Source organism: Candida margitis (assembly GCF_024628925.1).
Source record: "Candida margitis strain CBS 14175 chromosome Unknown scaffold105, whole genome shotgun sequence".
In the NCBI taxonomy this organism is placed as follows: Eukaryota; Fungi; Ascomycota; class Pichiomycetes; order Serinales; family Debaryomycetaceae; genus Lodderomyces; species Lodderomyces margitis.
Genome location: NW_026261860.1, coordinates 1 through 15,566, shown reverse-complemented (window position 1 = coordinate 15,566; position 15,566 = coordinate 1). Strand labels below are relative to the sequence as shown.

Here is a 15,566-nt window from a genome sequence, read left to right as displayed (position 1 = left end):
TTGGCTTTTGTTTGATTTCAAAAGTGGAATCAGATTCACCAAAGTTTGGGTTGATGAAACTTGATGGTGATTGTTTGAGAACGACTTGTGTAGATGTAATTGGGGTAGACATTATTAATTTTGATGATAGCGACTCTGTAAATGAATGGAATAAGGTATTTTGGTGAAAGAAAATAGTACCCAAGTTGGATCGTCTATCAATTTGATCATATTTGACCACTATATAAGTACTACTGTTGATAAAAGTAATCGAGTTTTTGAACCCCCACCAAAATGCACATGTTATCTTACACAAAACAATAGACAGGAACTCCGTACGTGCTTGCCTTGTTTGAAGATTGTATGTTTCTACAGTTTATAAAGTATACGTAATAACAATGTTGACTAATGCAGAGCCTTGGTAAAGGAGTCAATATGCGAAGGAGTATTAGTGCTTATTTACCTTTCTATGATGTTCAATAGGATTGTACGGTTGTGTATGTGGTGGTTATTCCCGAACAAGTAATTGATGCGGCCCAATTGTTAACTTTTATCTTTTTTTTTCTTTTTTTTAGTTTTGACGGTGAATTGCAGGATTGGATTCCCTTGACCAACAACACCAGCCTTTCCAAAACCCACCCTATCAGGGGAGCACAAACCAATACATCCCTATCTTTTTTTTTCCAAATATGTTCAGAGGTACAGTGAGGAAGACAATTCCGTTAGTAGCATTTGCAGTAGGTGCAGTTGCATTCCCCAAAGATTGGAGAAAAGGTCAATTTTCAACTGATCGCAAGTTAAATCACATCAATGATTCGGTTATTCAACAAATTGAGGCCACTGATGAATACAAGAGGCTAGTTTCCAATCCCAATATCAGACATTATACTTCAAGTAAATCTTTCCCCGAACAACACCGCAACAACTACATAAACACGGGGATTCTATTTGGCCCAGATTTGATGGAAATTGATCCTCTTGTATTTGTTAATGATACTACGGGTGAATTGACTAGTTTCTATCATTTGGGAGATAAGTTGATTAGTCAGGATGGACAAATACATAACGGAATTATATCAACCATTTTAGATGAAGGATTATGTTCAGCTGGATTTAGTAAATTACCTTCGAAAAGAGGAGTCACTGCTAGTTTACTGATTGATTTTGAGAACCAAGCACCACCGCAAAGTACAGTTGTATTGCATTCAAAGGTTAAAGAGGCAAAGGGAAGGAAAGTGGTTATTGAGGGATACTTGGAAACGGTTACTGATAAGGAGAAGCCCTTGTTGATTGCTAAGGCCAATTGTGTACTTGTTGAACCCCGATGGTTCAAGTACTTTTCGTGGTTGCAAATATGAATAAATGTATCTTTTCAATGAGGTTTGATGTCATTATCTCTGACGTCATTCAAAATGATGGCGTTTTGTAATCCCATCTATTCTGGTAGAAGTGTCAGTACTGTAAAGTGTGTTCGTTTATTTACTTGAACGGTAGAGAAAGGCTAAACCAAAGCCTCGTACTATCTATTTCTAATTCTGGACCCAGATTGGGCATCGAATTGCCCCTCTAAGGTTGATGTTTTAGTTTTTGTATACTTGAGACGTACATAATCGTAGTTGCAATCAACTGCGATGTCTCGGTTGGTTATGCTTGAGAGAAAGGTCCAATAGAGAAAGTCTTCAGATCTAAGTGGCAAAGTTGTGGCAAATAGATCTTATTGACTTTTGACTTTTGTGTTTTGGCGAGTTTTTGTGGCATTTGGAGGAGAGCAAGCAAAACATATAGCAAAAGAGAAAGAGAGAGGCCAACCTTGGAATCCTAACCTATTGGGTAAGTTCCACAGGATTTATTACACAATTAATTGTGAAACAAAAGGAGTGGTGTGACCTCTTTGTCTGGTTTTGTCTCTCTCTCTCTCTCTCCCTTTTGGAACAATTGATGAATCTAGAACCGCAGATGGCCGAGGACAGACTAGACAAATTGTAAGTTTTTTGTTGTAAAAGTAGAGTGTGGTAAATCAGACCATGAAAAACAATCTCGTAATTTGTTCAAATTGGACTGTAAACCCAACAACTTACTTTTTCAACAATGTTTTTCGTATTGTAATATTGTCTTAAATGTTTTTTGGTTATGAATCTATTTCAGTTATTGGGTAAGAAAAAAGCCAATGTATTTTGTTGTTCAATCAAATCATACGTGTTCTTGTGAAAGATTCTTTTGTAAATCTAAATCTGAATGAATGACGTATTCTTTGACTGTCATTTTTTTTTTATTTTTTTGATTCGTTCGGTTAATTTATTTGATTGCTCTTTCAACAGCCAGTTGTAACTTTGGCATGTGTGGCATGTACGTAATATAGGTTGGTAGCAACTTTAATATTAACTTTTAATAGTAATAACAAGAAAATAAAAAGCCCCAAAACAGGAAAATGGAAAAATGATATTTTGTTACACAAAATCGATAGCAATATATACTTTCATCCTTCCCTCTCATACATTAAAATGTTACGTGTCTTAAATTACACACGCACACACACATACACACACATTTAACTCCTACTAACTCTTTTATGTTGTATACAAGGAAGGACAGGAGAATAGTAGTAAGATGAGACAAAGGTCATTCATTGCTAATTGAAACTTATTTTTGGCATGTGATAATGCAAATATTAAATATGGAATGTAATAGTATTACTTTTTATTACCATCTTTACACAAAAACCTCAACCATAATAATAATAATAAAATTGTATATGGAGTGAGCCTCAGTTTGTTTTCTTTTCGTTAAAATTGCTACTGCTCCTCCTCCTACTTCTCTTCCTCGAGGCAAATTATATACGAGGAAGCCACATAGACAAAATGTGTATAAATAGAGATCAATTTGCCCTCTAGTTTCTCCACAATTGGATCTATCTCTTCTTTTCTCATCAGTTTTTTAGAATCTCACATTCATATAAACTAAAATAAGCAAATCAATTAAACAATGTCAGACTTAGGTAGAAAAGATATCGGAGACAAAATCGAAAGCAAGGTTAAGCCAGACTCCCAAAAGTCCACTTTTGAACAAGCCAAAGACAAGGTTACTGATGCTGTTGACAACTTGGCTGGTAAGGGAACCTCAGAAAATGACAAGTCCGCTACCCAAAAGGCTTCTGATGCTGCCTTTGGAAGCAACTAGATTTTGCTGCTATTAGCTATTATACCAAGTATTAGTCTAACTACTTAGTTTAATAATAATATATATAAAAGTATCAATTGAATTGGAAGTGATATTGTAGAACTGTTTTTACTCAAATTATTATGGTCGTTATGCCCCATTGGTGGGTGTTGTCTCAGTTATTCTTTTGGTCCTTTCTATATTTGTGTGTGTGTATGTATGTATGTATGTTTGTATGTAAAGAAAAAAATAATATCTGTCAAAAGTTTACCAAAAGATTTTTGCCTAGATATTAATTTTTATCGAACGTGTTGTTACTCCAGTTTCATCATATCCATCCCAAAATGAAGACATTTGATCATGACCCAACCGAATTCTCAAAAACAATTTACAATATAGGAGGAATTAGAACTTATGTTTACAACTCCGACTCCTTGTCAGCTTATGTGAAATCCTTCAACAATGCCACCACAAACATTGATGAAATTCCCGTCAACGTTGTTTACTTAATACATCCACGCCTTGGCAACTATAAGTTCACTGAATCAATTGCTTATAATGTATTACATCAATACTACGCCAAGAAGCAAACAACTACTTCATCATCTACTGCAACGCCACCCTTGATTTGCGTTACTTTTGATTTGAGAAATCACGGTGAACGTGAAGTTGATTCTTTAAATAATTATGGATGGAATGAACTTCCAGATAGGAAAAACGATACACATGCAGTTGATATGGTGAGTTCAATTATGGGCAATGTTGCTGATATTAAGTTGATTATTGACTTTTTGCCTAGTTACTTGAATTTGGACGCATTATTAAGCAATCGCTTCAAACAAACGCATCAACATTACAATATCCAATATAATAACATCTTATCGGGATATTCTTTGGGTGGGCATACTGTTTTCCGTTTTGCTAATGAGTATCCCGACTTGGTCACGGCCATTAATCCAGTTGTTGGATCAATCGATTTATCAAGCTTATTGGTTAACAGATTAAAACAAAATCCAGTGGATGGCGATAATTACGATAAAAAATGGTTCTTTTATAACTACGCTGAATTAGGATTAACTGCAAAACAACAAGATACGCAATATCCTGAAACTTTCCACAAGCTTTTATCCAAACAGGATGAAGATATTTTTGAGAATTTCCCAATGGGGAAAATTGCCATGTTTGCTAGTTTTGGTAAAGAGGATACACTAGTACCACCCAGATTGAGTTTGGTTTGGTGTGATACATATTTGAATACCAATGATAAAAGTGAGGTGTTTGTTCAGGATGGAGTTGGCCATGAAGTTACTAAGGAGATGATTGATAGTTTTACCACTTGGTTAGCCAAACTAATCTAAGTTTCTTTTCTAATTTATACTAATATATTATTCTGATGTTTGACTTTGTTTGTATTGCAAACAGAAGGGGCTCTCTTTGAAATAGAAATTAGTGAGAGGTCTAGAAAGGTTGCAAAAGTAGTAAAGATGTAAAGTGAAAACTAAGTGACCGAATAGACGGTGGTACACAAGATAGAGAAATTCTACAAGTTTTCGACAATTTAAAAATACTTCTTCTTTCCTTTTTTGTTTTATTATTATTATTATTATTATTATTGCTTTAGCCCATCAAAGTATATATAGTAATATTTTATTTGCTGCCAAAAACAGCATCAGAAGCCTTTTGAGGAATTGACTTGTCATTTTCTGAGGTTCCCTTTCCAGCAACATCATCAGCAGCATTTGTAATCTTATCCTTGGCTTGTTCAAAAAGGGTTTTTTGGGAGTCTGGCTTAACCTTGCTTTCGATTTTGTCTCCGATATCTTTTCTACCTAAGTCTGACATTGTTTAATTGATTTGCTTATTTTAGTTTATATGAATGTGAGATTCTAGAAAACTGATGAGAAAAGAAGAGATAGATCCAATTGTGGAGAAACTAGAAGGCAAATTTGGTCTCTATTTATAGTTTTTGTTGTGGTGGTGGTTGTTGCTGTTGCTGCTTTTGCTGTTGCTGTTTTGGTTTACACCTCGAGGAAAAGGAACAAAAACATAGAGGCGTTTTAAAATTGGTTTCACTTCACAATGAATGACCCTTATTTCCTTCTCCTACCCCCCTTGAAACCGAAAAAAAACACCAATGGTAATGAATTCTCTGTACTGTATTAAAACAAAGTAAAGTCAAAAAAATACGCATGGCGTCACTATAGCAATATAAGTAGTGGTTGCTCCTGATTTTGTGTTACAAAGACCAAATTGGGGCAGGAAATGGACTGTAACAAAAAAAATAGTTTTTGTTGACAACCGGCCAGAAAGAAAAGCAACTTTGACCACAGTTAAACCGATACGTCATCTATCATCATCATCATCACCTGTAAGTAAATAATATTGAAGAGCTAGTAGTAGAATGATGTACACTGTCTTACTACCAAAGGAGTACAGAGTAGAATACAATCACAACCATTTAGTGGGAAGGGGAAAAAAGATCTGCATGTGTATAGTATTGAAATCAAACAACAATTTTAAACTAAAGTAGGCCTGGAAAATGAGGTTGTATAGTCCAAATAGGGAGCTAATTGCGATAGATTATTGTTGTCTTAACTCTTCTCTTACCTTACCTCTCTTAACTTTTTTAAGTCGCGTCAAATAAAAGAAAACAATTAAAAATTAAAATTAAATTTGATTCTTGCAAAGACGCGATTAAAAGAAGAAAATAAACAAAAAGCCTAAACATAGACAACAGCAACACCCTCACAAACTCCTCCTACTCTTCAGATCAAACTTCCTACATAAAATACACTTGTTTCCAATGACAGTCTCCATCAACAAATCAGAACAAGCCTATTTAGATCTCTGTCAGAGAACCATTGACGAAGGAGAACATAGACCCGATAGAACAGGTACTGGTACCAAATCCCTCTTTGCTCCACCCCAATTACGATTTGATTTATCCAACGATACATTTCCCTTGCTCACCACCAAACGTGTATTTTCCAAGGGTATAATCCATGAACTCTTGTGGTTCATTGCTGGGTCCACTGATGCCAAGATTTTGAGTGACAAGGGGGTCAAAATATGGGAAGGGAATGGCCTGCGAGAGTTTTTAGATAATTTGGGATTAACGCATCGTCGTGAAGGAGACTTGGGGCCGGTTTATGGGTTCCAATGGAGACATTTTGGAGCTAAATATCAGGATTGTGACACTGATTACACTGGTCAAGGATTTGACCAATTACAAGATGTAATCAAAAAATTGAAAACTAACCCTTATGATCGAAGAATTATCATGTCTGCTTGGAACCCGCCTGATTTCCCACTAATGGCATTACCTCCATGCCATGTCTTTTGTCAATTTTATGTCAGCTTTCCTAGTAATCATCAGCAATCAACCCTGGAATCAGAATCAACAACAGCTACAAGTACAAGTACAGCCACTGCCAGACCAAAATTATCGTGTTTATTATATCAAAGATCGTGTGATATGGGCTTAGGTGTCCCCTTCAATATTGCATCGTATGCATTGCTCACTAAAATGATTGCTCATGTAGTAGATATGGATTGTGGAGAATTTATTCATACTTTAGGTGATGCTCATGTATACTTAGATCACATTGATGCATTAAAGGAACAAATGGCCAGAAGTCCTAAACAATTTCCAAAGTTAGTTATAAGAGAGGAGAGAAGAGATGAGATTAAAAATATTGATGATTTTAAATTTGAAGATTTTGAAATTGTTGGATATGAACCTTATCCTTCAATTAAAATGAAAATGAGTGTTTAGAAGAGAGGCAAAGAGTTAGATCCTAGTCATAACGTGAATCGTCCTCTTTATTTTTTTGGGGGGGAGAGGAGGTATCATCCATCACGTACAAAATTAATATTTAGCCTGAAATTAAATACAACGATACGTAGAGTTCTTAATTAATAGTTGTAATTTAGATCCATCTTTCACCATCAAGCATTTCTAAGGTCGAATATATCTAGATCCCAGTTTTCATTTCGAGTTGTTTGTTTCCGTTTTTTAGTTGGTTTATTGATGGAATTAGTCAAGTTTGAAAGTGGTTTTCTTTTCTCTCTACTATTAATGTTAGTTGTAGTTTTTCTTGAATCCAGACGCTTATTATCAGTTTTTTTCTGAGGCGATTGGTCCAAATCAATTATTTCATGTTCTGGTGTGAGATGAGCATCTTCCGCCATGTCAGCTTTTGATGCAATAGCAGGAGTAGTTTCATCATTTCTTGATTTCTCTCCTAAAGTATCATTATCAGCTACGGAGTCTTGCTTGATTTGAAACCTCTTCAGTCTCCTTTGTTTTGCAGTTGGTGCTAGTGATGACTTGTGTGATGAAGCACTAATTCCTGACCTTGTCGATCTTTTTGAGTTTGAACCCTCTTCACTATGCAAACCCGTGATTTCTATAGGTGCTTCTTGTGGTTCCGATTCAACACTCTTTTCAGCATCAATTACTGCTCTCGATTCAGTGGTGGCGGCGGTTTCATTACCCGGCATGTCGTCATGAATCTTATCATTGTCAACATTCGTCTTACCTCGTCTTGAAGTACGAGTGTTAGTCTTTGGCGCACCTGCCTTTACCTCGGCAACTGTCTCACCCACTGCCTCTACTCCATGTTCTCCTTTTTCTGACTGACCAGAATCACCTTTAAGTTTCAAGCTTTCTAAAAGGGCTTCGTAATCCAGCATATCAGGCATGCTCGATAATCGTTTCTCCTTTGTTTCTCTCAACTCTGCCCCCAGCTTTTGTGTATCCATTTCCTTTGACTCTTTCACCTTTCCTACAAAGGATGACTCATGACGGCCAAACTCTGCTAAAAAGTCATCTTCATCATCAACATTCTTGTCTTTTTGATCTTCAGGCACATTATCTTCGACGCGACCACACGGCTTCTCAATGTCCGATTTATCATCCTCATCACTATCCTCATCAATAACAACAGTTGGTTCTTTAGCAAACACGCCGACCTGTCTTATATCAAACATATCTTCTGAATCCAGTTCATCCAAAATTGTCAGAAACTTGCTAGTAGACTCAAATTGATCGGCTTTCTTGAAAAACTGTGGTATTCCAGGTTGCTCCTTCACTATAGCTTCGTGATTGATAGTGGGAGTGGGTGGAGTCATTATGGAATTAGTTTTTGAAACAGGTATCTTCGTACGCTCTTCCCTTGTCATCAGTGGCTTTACTTCTTCAGTTTTCTTTGCCACATCATGCCTATAGCTCGTAGAAGCAGATACTGGACCACATGTACTATGCTGCATCCCATTGTCGACGCGTATTCGTTGCAATTGTTTCATACTAACATTAAAACTGTTCACCAAATTCTTCTCCACTAGTTCAAGTGCCAGTTTGAGAGTATCATTCTTCCGAAGTCTGGTAATTTCATCATTCAATGATGTGACCTTGTCCTCTAGTTCTGTGACTCGTGATGACAAGATCCCATTACGTCTTGCTAGGACTTTGTTTTGGTTTATGTATTGCTGTAATTGTGGTGATGGTGATGGGGTTCTTGTACTAGGTTCATTGTGAAATTCGCTAGGGCTACGTTGGCGCAAAGTATGAGATGTGGGATTATGTATGGTTGTTCTTCGCGATAAATCGCCTCTTGGTTCTCCAAGGTCTGCTTTCCTTGCCATTGCAATGCTGCTGGTGACTCTACGTGTAAGCAAAAAAAAAAGCAAAATGGAATTGTGTTATGGGTTTCAAAATGTAAACAAATAAAAGAAAATAAAAAAATCTCAATATCTCAGATCCAGCTTTAAAACCACACTGCGATTCAAAGATATCATCATATCAAACAAAACAAGACACAACATTCTCTCTCCTAAAAATTTAGTCCCTTTTTATCTATAATGGCAAGACAGAACACAGCAATATATCAAAAGATAGCCGAAAAGAGAGCAAACTTGGAACTTCTACGAGAATTCAAAACTTTAACTGAAGAACTAGCTACTGAACTAGAATCAATTGGTGACCGTTTAGAAACAATGAAAGATGGAACCAGTAGTGTCGCGTTGATTCTTTCTAATTGGCAACGAATTATCCAATCCATATCGTTGGCATCGCTAAGTTTATTGAAACTGACAAATCATCCCCTGAATGGGGTTGCCGAACAAGACGTGTATCCCGAACCTTTAATTAGGATAAACTTACAAAATGACGACGCAAATGACCTGGAGAGCGACTTCAACGATGAGGAAGAGGGAGAGGGGAAGTGAAAGGGACTTTCTAATACATTCTATTAAAATTGAATCGATTCTTCATAACTAATCTAAATCAAAATAATTTTGGCTTGTTCTTCAACCAAGTGCACCCATGTTTTGAAAGATTTATTGCCAAGACGCTTTTTCAACTCATCAACCAACTTCTGGTTGAATTTAGGCAAGGGTTGATACGTGTTGCCGTTGAAATCGGGATTTTTCAAAAGCTGGTTCAATTGAGTAATGGCATGTGGCTGTTTCAAAAGTGTCTTGAACAATATACTTGATTCAACCTCATGCTTTATCTCTTCGTCAGTGCCATCAGTTGCATGGTCAGCTTTAGTAGCCAATGTTAATAGACGTAATAATATAATATTGGTATATGCGTTAACAACCTCTTCATTGGAATATGTTTGTGCTACTTTCAAAGCATACAAAAACCCATCATTGCTCAAAAACTTGGGTTCAATGATCGTCAACAACTCAATTAATAACAGCTCGGATAACCGATAGTTGACTGATAACGCATCAAACGCATTAGCTGCTAAGTTTTTAGCATCGGACTTGTTAATGTTTGTGTTGATAAATTGATTAACGAAATTTGTCTGTTTAATAGCAGCAATTCTTCCATGCCCCGCTACTGCATCTCGAATCATAATCTGATAACGAACTTTCAACAATTCATCATCAAACTTCTTAACTGTGCTTGTTCCAGCAGCAATTGCTGACAACTTACCCAAGGAAAGTTGTGTTAGTTGATTATCAACCAGCTCAGTGTTGTATGATTCCGCTAATCCCAAAGCTTTTGATGCCTGGGTAAAGTCTTCATCGATCAAGTATCGTATCCATGATACATTGGATGTCAATTTAGGATTTTCTTTGAAAAACTGCAAGAGGAAAGGCTTGTAATTGGTGAATTCTAGTAACAATCTTTGAATGTCACCGCTTTTGATGTAATACTCATAAACGCTGGCAGCAAAAGGATACCCAAATTCTTCAAAGTAAAATCCATAGTTTAATTCTTCAATTGGCTTTGTCTCTCTTTCCGTGGCCAATATCCTCGCGAGTGACGCAAAATCATAGTACTTTTCAGAAATCACCATTGCTTCTTTAACCAATCCCAATTTTAACAACGCAGTGGTCCAACCATTCTTCTTTTCATTGTATAAATTGGTATACTCTTCATATTGACTGTCAATCTTGTGCTCCTTTGTGAACTTGATAGCATTGGTAAAGAAATAATACAATATTTGAACAATGCAAGATGCATCGTACTTATCATTGTCATCGCCGGTGACAAAGGCTTGAGTAAATTGTGACTCAATATTCCTGATTAAATCGGTATCAAATAACCACGACTTGCCAATTTTATCACTATACCTCACGCTGTTCAAATATACACCATCATAAATGGTAGTTACCACCAACGAAGTAGTCGAAAGAGCGGTTTGCTCGAGTTTTCTGAGATACAAAGTCAACACCTCAACTATACTAGCAATCTCTGAAATAAAAAATTGTCTTGGGTCAGGTTTGATTTTTTTAAACTCGTCCATGTATGATTTGTTTGCATCAATATATCTCCACAAGTTCAAAGCACAATTTGTCTTTTCCAAGTTTTTGACTGCTTCAGCAATCATAGGTGTGTCGTTGGGGAAATTCCTTTGGCAATAAGCAATTAATTCAGTCAAGATCTTTACTTTGAGTTGAGTCAAGTCTGTTGTCACCGGAAGTGCGTCAGGCAAATACGGCGATGTCGAAGTCATAACTTCTTCAATAATGGATATAACGGCATTATGCACCGTTGCTTTATCAACGTTTTGTACCAAATCAAAATCAATCTCTTTGGAATCGGAAAAAAATATTGCTTGTTCAATGTGTGACATTACAAGCAACGCAGGATCATAATTGATCTCCTTTTGAGAAGTTGCGGGAAACTTTTCCACGCGCAAAATCCCGTAGTTTTCTGTAATCACGATTATGGAAGGGTTTGAAACCACACTTTGGTTTTCATATCCATACCCAATGACATTTGTTGCAGGATTGAATCTAATGACATCTTCCCAGCGAGGTTTGGTATATGTAAAGGTGTTCTTCGGTTCTATGTAGGATGTATCCAAATCGGTGATGATAACGGAGTTGCCGATAATGACAAACGCAGTTTTTCCTGGCCGAGGTAAAAATAGTCTTGGTGTGGTTATGTCGCCACTGGCTTTCAATTGATGGGAGCCGTAGTATAGCGCACCAGACTTGTCGGCGCGGAACGTTGCTAGCAATAAAGCACCACTCGATCGCACCAAAGCAAGAAAGTACTTATCATCTTTCATTGGCCAAATGTCCAAGAATTTTGCAGAAGTTCCGCTTCCAGGATAGGTATCTGGATCGATAGACAACGTTTGTTTAAATGATGAGGACTTGTCAACATATGGGGCTGTCGTTGACGATAACAAATAGTAAGTGACTGAGTACAACGTGCCAACTGAATCCAAGATAAGAATAACCTGTGATGTGTCATTATTTCCCACGCTGGCTGACCGGATCGCGACAACATCACCACCATTATGTCTGAAAATTTTCGAAAGGAATCCATTATGTGGGTTGGTCAATTCTATCGTGGACAAATGAGGCTTGCTCTTGTAGTCCCTGAGGGAGATGAGGATACATCTCTGTAGTGAAGTTGCTACAGCTATGCCGGCAGGTTCGACATTTTCAACTAATGTTATATACTCATTTGGTTGAAGATCTATTTGCAACTCCAATGATTTGTCGTTAATCAATCCCAAAGTTGGCGCGTGTTGAACGCTTTCATAAAACTTAATGAGCCCAGTAAGTGAATCTACCATTACAATACCTGGATCTTGGTCTGTCCCACTAGATGGGCGGGTTAAAATAGCCACTGGCAATTTAAACAATGATTTGTCAATGGGGAAGTGGATGGAAAATGGAGATGCATCAACTGATTTGTAGCACCACACGTAGATTGAGTCATCACTTATAACGACTGCGTAATTGGATTCAGCATCTGAATATGCATTGGAAAAGGATGTGGTCTTGAAAACATTGGGTAATCCTGGCAATCGTGACACACAGTAGTGTTTGTTCTTGGTGAGCTCTTCAGCACTGGGGTAATTGGACTTCACGACCGGCCCACTGGTGTATCCCGTGCGTGCTTTGAATATCGATGACATATTAGTCTTGGAGATTTAGGGTAACCCTGTTGCTGCTTTGGTTTGGTTTGGTTTGGTTTATAATTTTTTTGTTTTTTTTTTAAGCTTCTTCTTTTTACTCTTTCAATAAAGTCGCGAACATCTTCTCTTCCACCAAAAAAGGATGGTTCTACTAAACAACAGCTTTACACTAATTGAACTTCAATTACATCTCTATACAGACTGGATCCCTACACTTTTTGCTTCTTTGCTTGTGGTTCTTCTACCTCGTCAGCGAGGTATTCCTCATCAGAAACATAAACGTCATCTTCTTCTTCTTCTTCACTTTCGCTAATATCATACTTTTCTTTCAAACCCTTCATCTTTCTTGTTTGAAGTTTACTCAAGTCCTGTTTACCAACATGTATTTGAGCAACTTTATCACCCATAAAGTCTGTGCTAACATTCTTTTTTGTCTTTGCCTCCAATTGTTTAGGCTTCCTGAGCGCCTCCTTTTCAACTTCGGGTGCTGGTGTTCTTCTTCTGCCAATTTTGAAATCAAATCTCGGTCCAATTTCGTCTAATTCAACGCGAGGTAATTTTTGTCCCGACTTGAACGTCTTTAATCTATATACTCTGAAATGGACATTGGGTAAATCCTTTTCATTATTTGAATCTTCTATCTCTCCAACTGAAAGTGATATTATAGATTGTAGCCCTGCCACATCTTGCAAATCGGTTTCTTCACCACGATAGAAATCCATAAAGATTGATTTAATCTGTTGATAAACTGGATGGTTATCAAAGGCCGGTCCATTAAACACAAACATCGGTTTCAACCCAATTGTGAATGTAAGCTTTTTGAAATCTTGCAACAACTTGGGACTGTTTTGTATCGATAATTCAATCATATCATAAACTTTGTGGTTAAAGAATCTGGTAAACACTAATGTATTTGGTCTTTTCTTATTATGGGACGAAAAGACCATCAATGAAGCATCATTTTTTTCGGCAAAAAACTCCAACTCTGTAGCATCTTCAAATGGTCTTATTTCGTTCTTTTTGGAAAATTTCTTTGCAAATGGTTTTTTCAAGGCCATTAAATCACACATGGCATCATGAAGGAGTTTGCTACCGGTGGATCCGGGAACAAAGAGTGCAGATTTGGTGTTCTCAACAAGCTTGGCCTCCTTCTTTGCTAAGGCTCTCTTTGAACGAGCATTCTTAGGCTTTATTGTTCTGATCATCGTTGCTTAATCAGTGGGATGTAGGAAACAGAATTATTTTTAATTTTAATTTTGATTTTTTTTTTTTGATTTTTTGGTGAAGAGATGAGGTTGTAACTTTATCGTTATGTGCTACCATATGAGTGGATAAAGTAGCTGCTAGAATGGGACATGGTAATCATTAACAGATGAAGGTAAAGGAATCACTTGTCTCCTAATGTGTCATATTTAGAAAACAAAGACACGATATGCTTAATGGAATTGAAAAAAATGTTTGAATAAAAATGTATAAGCAGCTGCTTTAGTATATGCTGCCCAAATACATAAAATTACAATCAGGTACTCCTCTAAAAACAATGGGGGTTTCAAGCAGAGATTTCCTTTATTACCCCATAAAAGCTGTGCTTTGTAGCTCTATTTCCAATGTATTGTGATGTGCCAATGCTGCACTTCTTTTTTTCTTTACTATTCAAGATAAAAGTGCCACCACCAAAGCACCCTGAATTTAATCACAAATCTCTTTACTTCCAGTTTGCACTTTTTCTGCTCCGACCCTGTCTCCACCATGTTTAACTATTGGTGGATCTTTCTTTTATGTGATGCACAATTATCAGCAATATCGAAATCTTGGACGCAATATTCACGAAGATAAAGCATTTCACTTCCGTCTTTAAGAATAACAGTATTGATATAACAAAGATGTATATTCATTGTTTGCAAAACGTTCGTGGTTTATTTATAAGATCTATCTTCAAAAATCGAAAGATCATCTCGTTGTGTAGTGTTTTCTCTTTTTGCAACAATTTTGCAACGAAATTTTTCGTTAAATGAGTGCACAAGAATTAAGTTAAAAACAACTGTGAAGGGAAAAGAGACAGAAGTCAGAATAATCCAAACCCCGTAAGAGATACTAAACAAGACTTCACAGCTGAGAAAGGTCTTGAACAATAGGCATAAGGGTAAGAAGAAAAATTTAAGTGGTACAATAAATATGTCATGTTTGTTAAGGATTTAAACAATGCACCCGAATAATTCTGAGACCTGGTCAATTTAACTGGACTTCTTACAGATCCAACACGTCAAAAAGTATATAAAAGGGGTTTGAAATTGAAAATGCTTGCCCTTACATTTCTTTGACAGAGAGGTATAAAAAAAACTAAAAATAAAGGTCCTAACCAGATTCGAACTGATGTTGTTCGGAAGTTTGAAAACTAGAATCAAAACCGAAAGTGATAACCAAGCTACACTATAGGACCTGAAAATATAAGCAAATGTAAGCTTTCGCTTGAAAGGTCCTAACCAGATTCGAACTGATGTTGTTCGGAAATTTTAACCTCAATTAGTGAAATCAAAACCGAAAGTGATAACCAAGCTACACTATAGGACCATAACAACTAAGCTATTGTGCTCATTTTCTGGCGAATCCAAATGCGCATTTAATAATAAATGTAGTGACTGGTCACGTCGAAAATATAAAGAGTCCCTCAATACTGCTAAACAAAATTAAGACTATAGTACAGATTAACTAGGTTTAGGATGGAGAGAGGGATTGGTAAACTTAAAGAAACATGGAGTCTCCAAAAATGGTTTTGGATATTAATGTGAGACTATTTCAGAAGAATTCTTGATTTTTTAGCGATTTGTTTTATCTGCGAGACTGAAGATTAGAGCAGGATAGAGAACACTAGAGAGAATCTATCACAATGATTGTATATTTTTGAAACTATGTTCAAGTTAAGATAGCTAGTATTTTTGTTTTCTTTTTTTATATATTTTTCTGATTTTTCTGATTTTTTTGCAATTTTTTATCCTTTTTTGATCTAATATGATAACCCAACAGCAACGCAACGTA

General features: G+C 36.6%; 7 protein-coding genes across 7 annotated transcripts; 4 read left to right on the top strand and 3 right to left on the bottom strand. All coding sequences in view use genetic code 12, as the record gives it.

Moving 5' to 3' along the window:
* Positions 1 to 668: 668 nt before the first annotated feature.
* CANMA_003953 (uncharacterized protein) lies at positions 669 to 1,337 on the top strand (the record flags this gene model as incomplete). Its single annotated transcript, XM_051816177.1, has 1 exon — positions 669 to 1,337. One exon carries the CDS (start codon positions 669 to 671, stop codon positions 1,335 to 1,337), a length of 669 nt encoding a protein of 222 aa, XP_051670454.1.
* A 1,624-nt stretch (positions 1,338 to 2,961) lies between these two features.
* Positions 2,962 to 4,493, top strand: CANMA_003952 (uncharacterized protein; the record flags this gene model as incomplete). Its single annotated transcript, XM_051816176.1, has 2 exons — positions 2,962 to 3,085; positions 3,535 to 4,493. 2 exons carry the CDS (start codon positions 2,962 to 2,964, stop codon positions 4,491 to 4,493), a joined length of 1,083 nt encoding a protein of 360 aa, XP_051670453.1.
* Positions 4,494 to 5,938: 1,445 nt separating this feature from the next.
* CDC21 (thymidylate synthase) lies at positions 5,939 to 6,910 on the top strand (the record flags this gene model as incomplete). The annotated part of the gene is made up of 1 exon (XM_051816175.1): positions 5,939 to 6,910. The coding sequence occupies one exon, from the start codon at positions 5,939 to 5,941 to the stop codon at positions 6,908 to 6,910; it is 972 nt and encodes a 323-aa protein (XP_051670452.1).
* Positions 6,911 to 7,083: 173 nt separating this feature from the next.
* SGO1 (Sgo1p) lies at positions 7,084 to 8,781 on the bottom strand (the record flags this gene model as incomplete). Its single annotated transcript, XM_051816174.1, has 1 exon — positions 7,084 to 8,781. One exon carries the CDS (start codon positions 8,779 to 8,781, stop codon positions 7,084 to 7,086), a length of 1,698 nt encoding a protein of 565 aa, XP_051670451.1.
* Positions 8,782 to 8,997: 216 nt separating this feature from the next.
* DAD2 (Dad2p) lies at positions 8,998 to 9,363 on the top strand (the record flags this gene model as incomplete). The annotated part of the gene is made up of 1 exon (XM_051816173.1): positions 8,998 to 9,363. The coding sequence occupies one exon, from the start codon at positions 8,998 to 9,000 to the stop codon at positions 9,361 to 9,363; it is 366 nt and encodes a 121-aa protein (XP_051670450.1).
* A 53-nt stretch (positions 9,364 to 9,416) lies between these two features.
* On the bottom strand, positions 9,417 to 12,530 carry CANMA_003948 (uncharacterized protein; the record flags this gene model as incomplete). Its single annotated transcript, XM_051816172.1, has 1 exon — positions 9,417 to 12,530. The coding sequence occupies one exon, from the start codon at positions 12,528 to 12,530 to the stop codon at positions 9,417 to 9,419; it is 3,114 nt and encodes a 1,037-aa protein (XP_051670449.1).
* Positions 12,531 to 12,739: 209 nt separating this feature from the next.
* Positions 12,740 to 13,735, bottom strand: RPF2 (rRNA-binding ribosome biosynthesis protein; the record flags this gene model as incomplete). The annotated part of the gene is made up of 1 exon (XM_051816171.1): positions 12,740 to 13,735. One exon carries the CDS (start codon positions 13,733 to 13,735, stop codon positions 12,740 to 12,742), a length of 996 nt encoding a protein of 331 aa, XP_051670448.1.
* Positions 13,736 to 15,566: the final 1,831 nt, after the last annotated feature.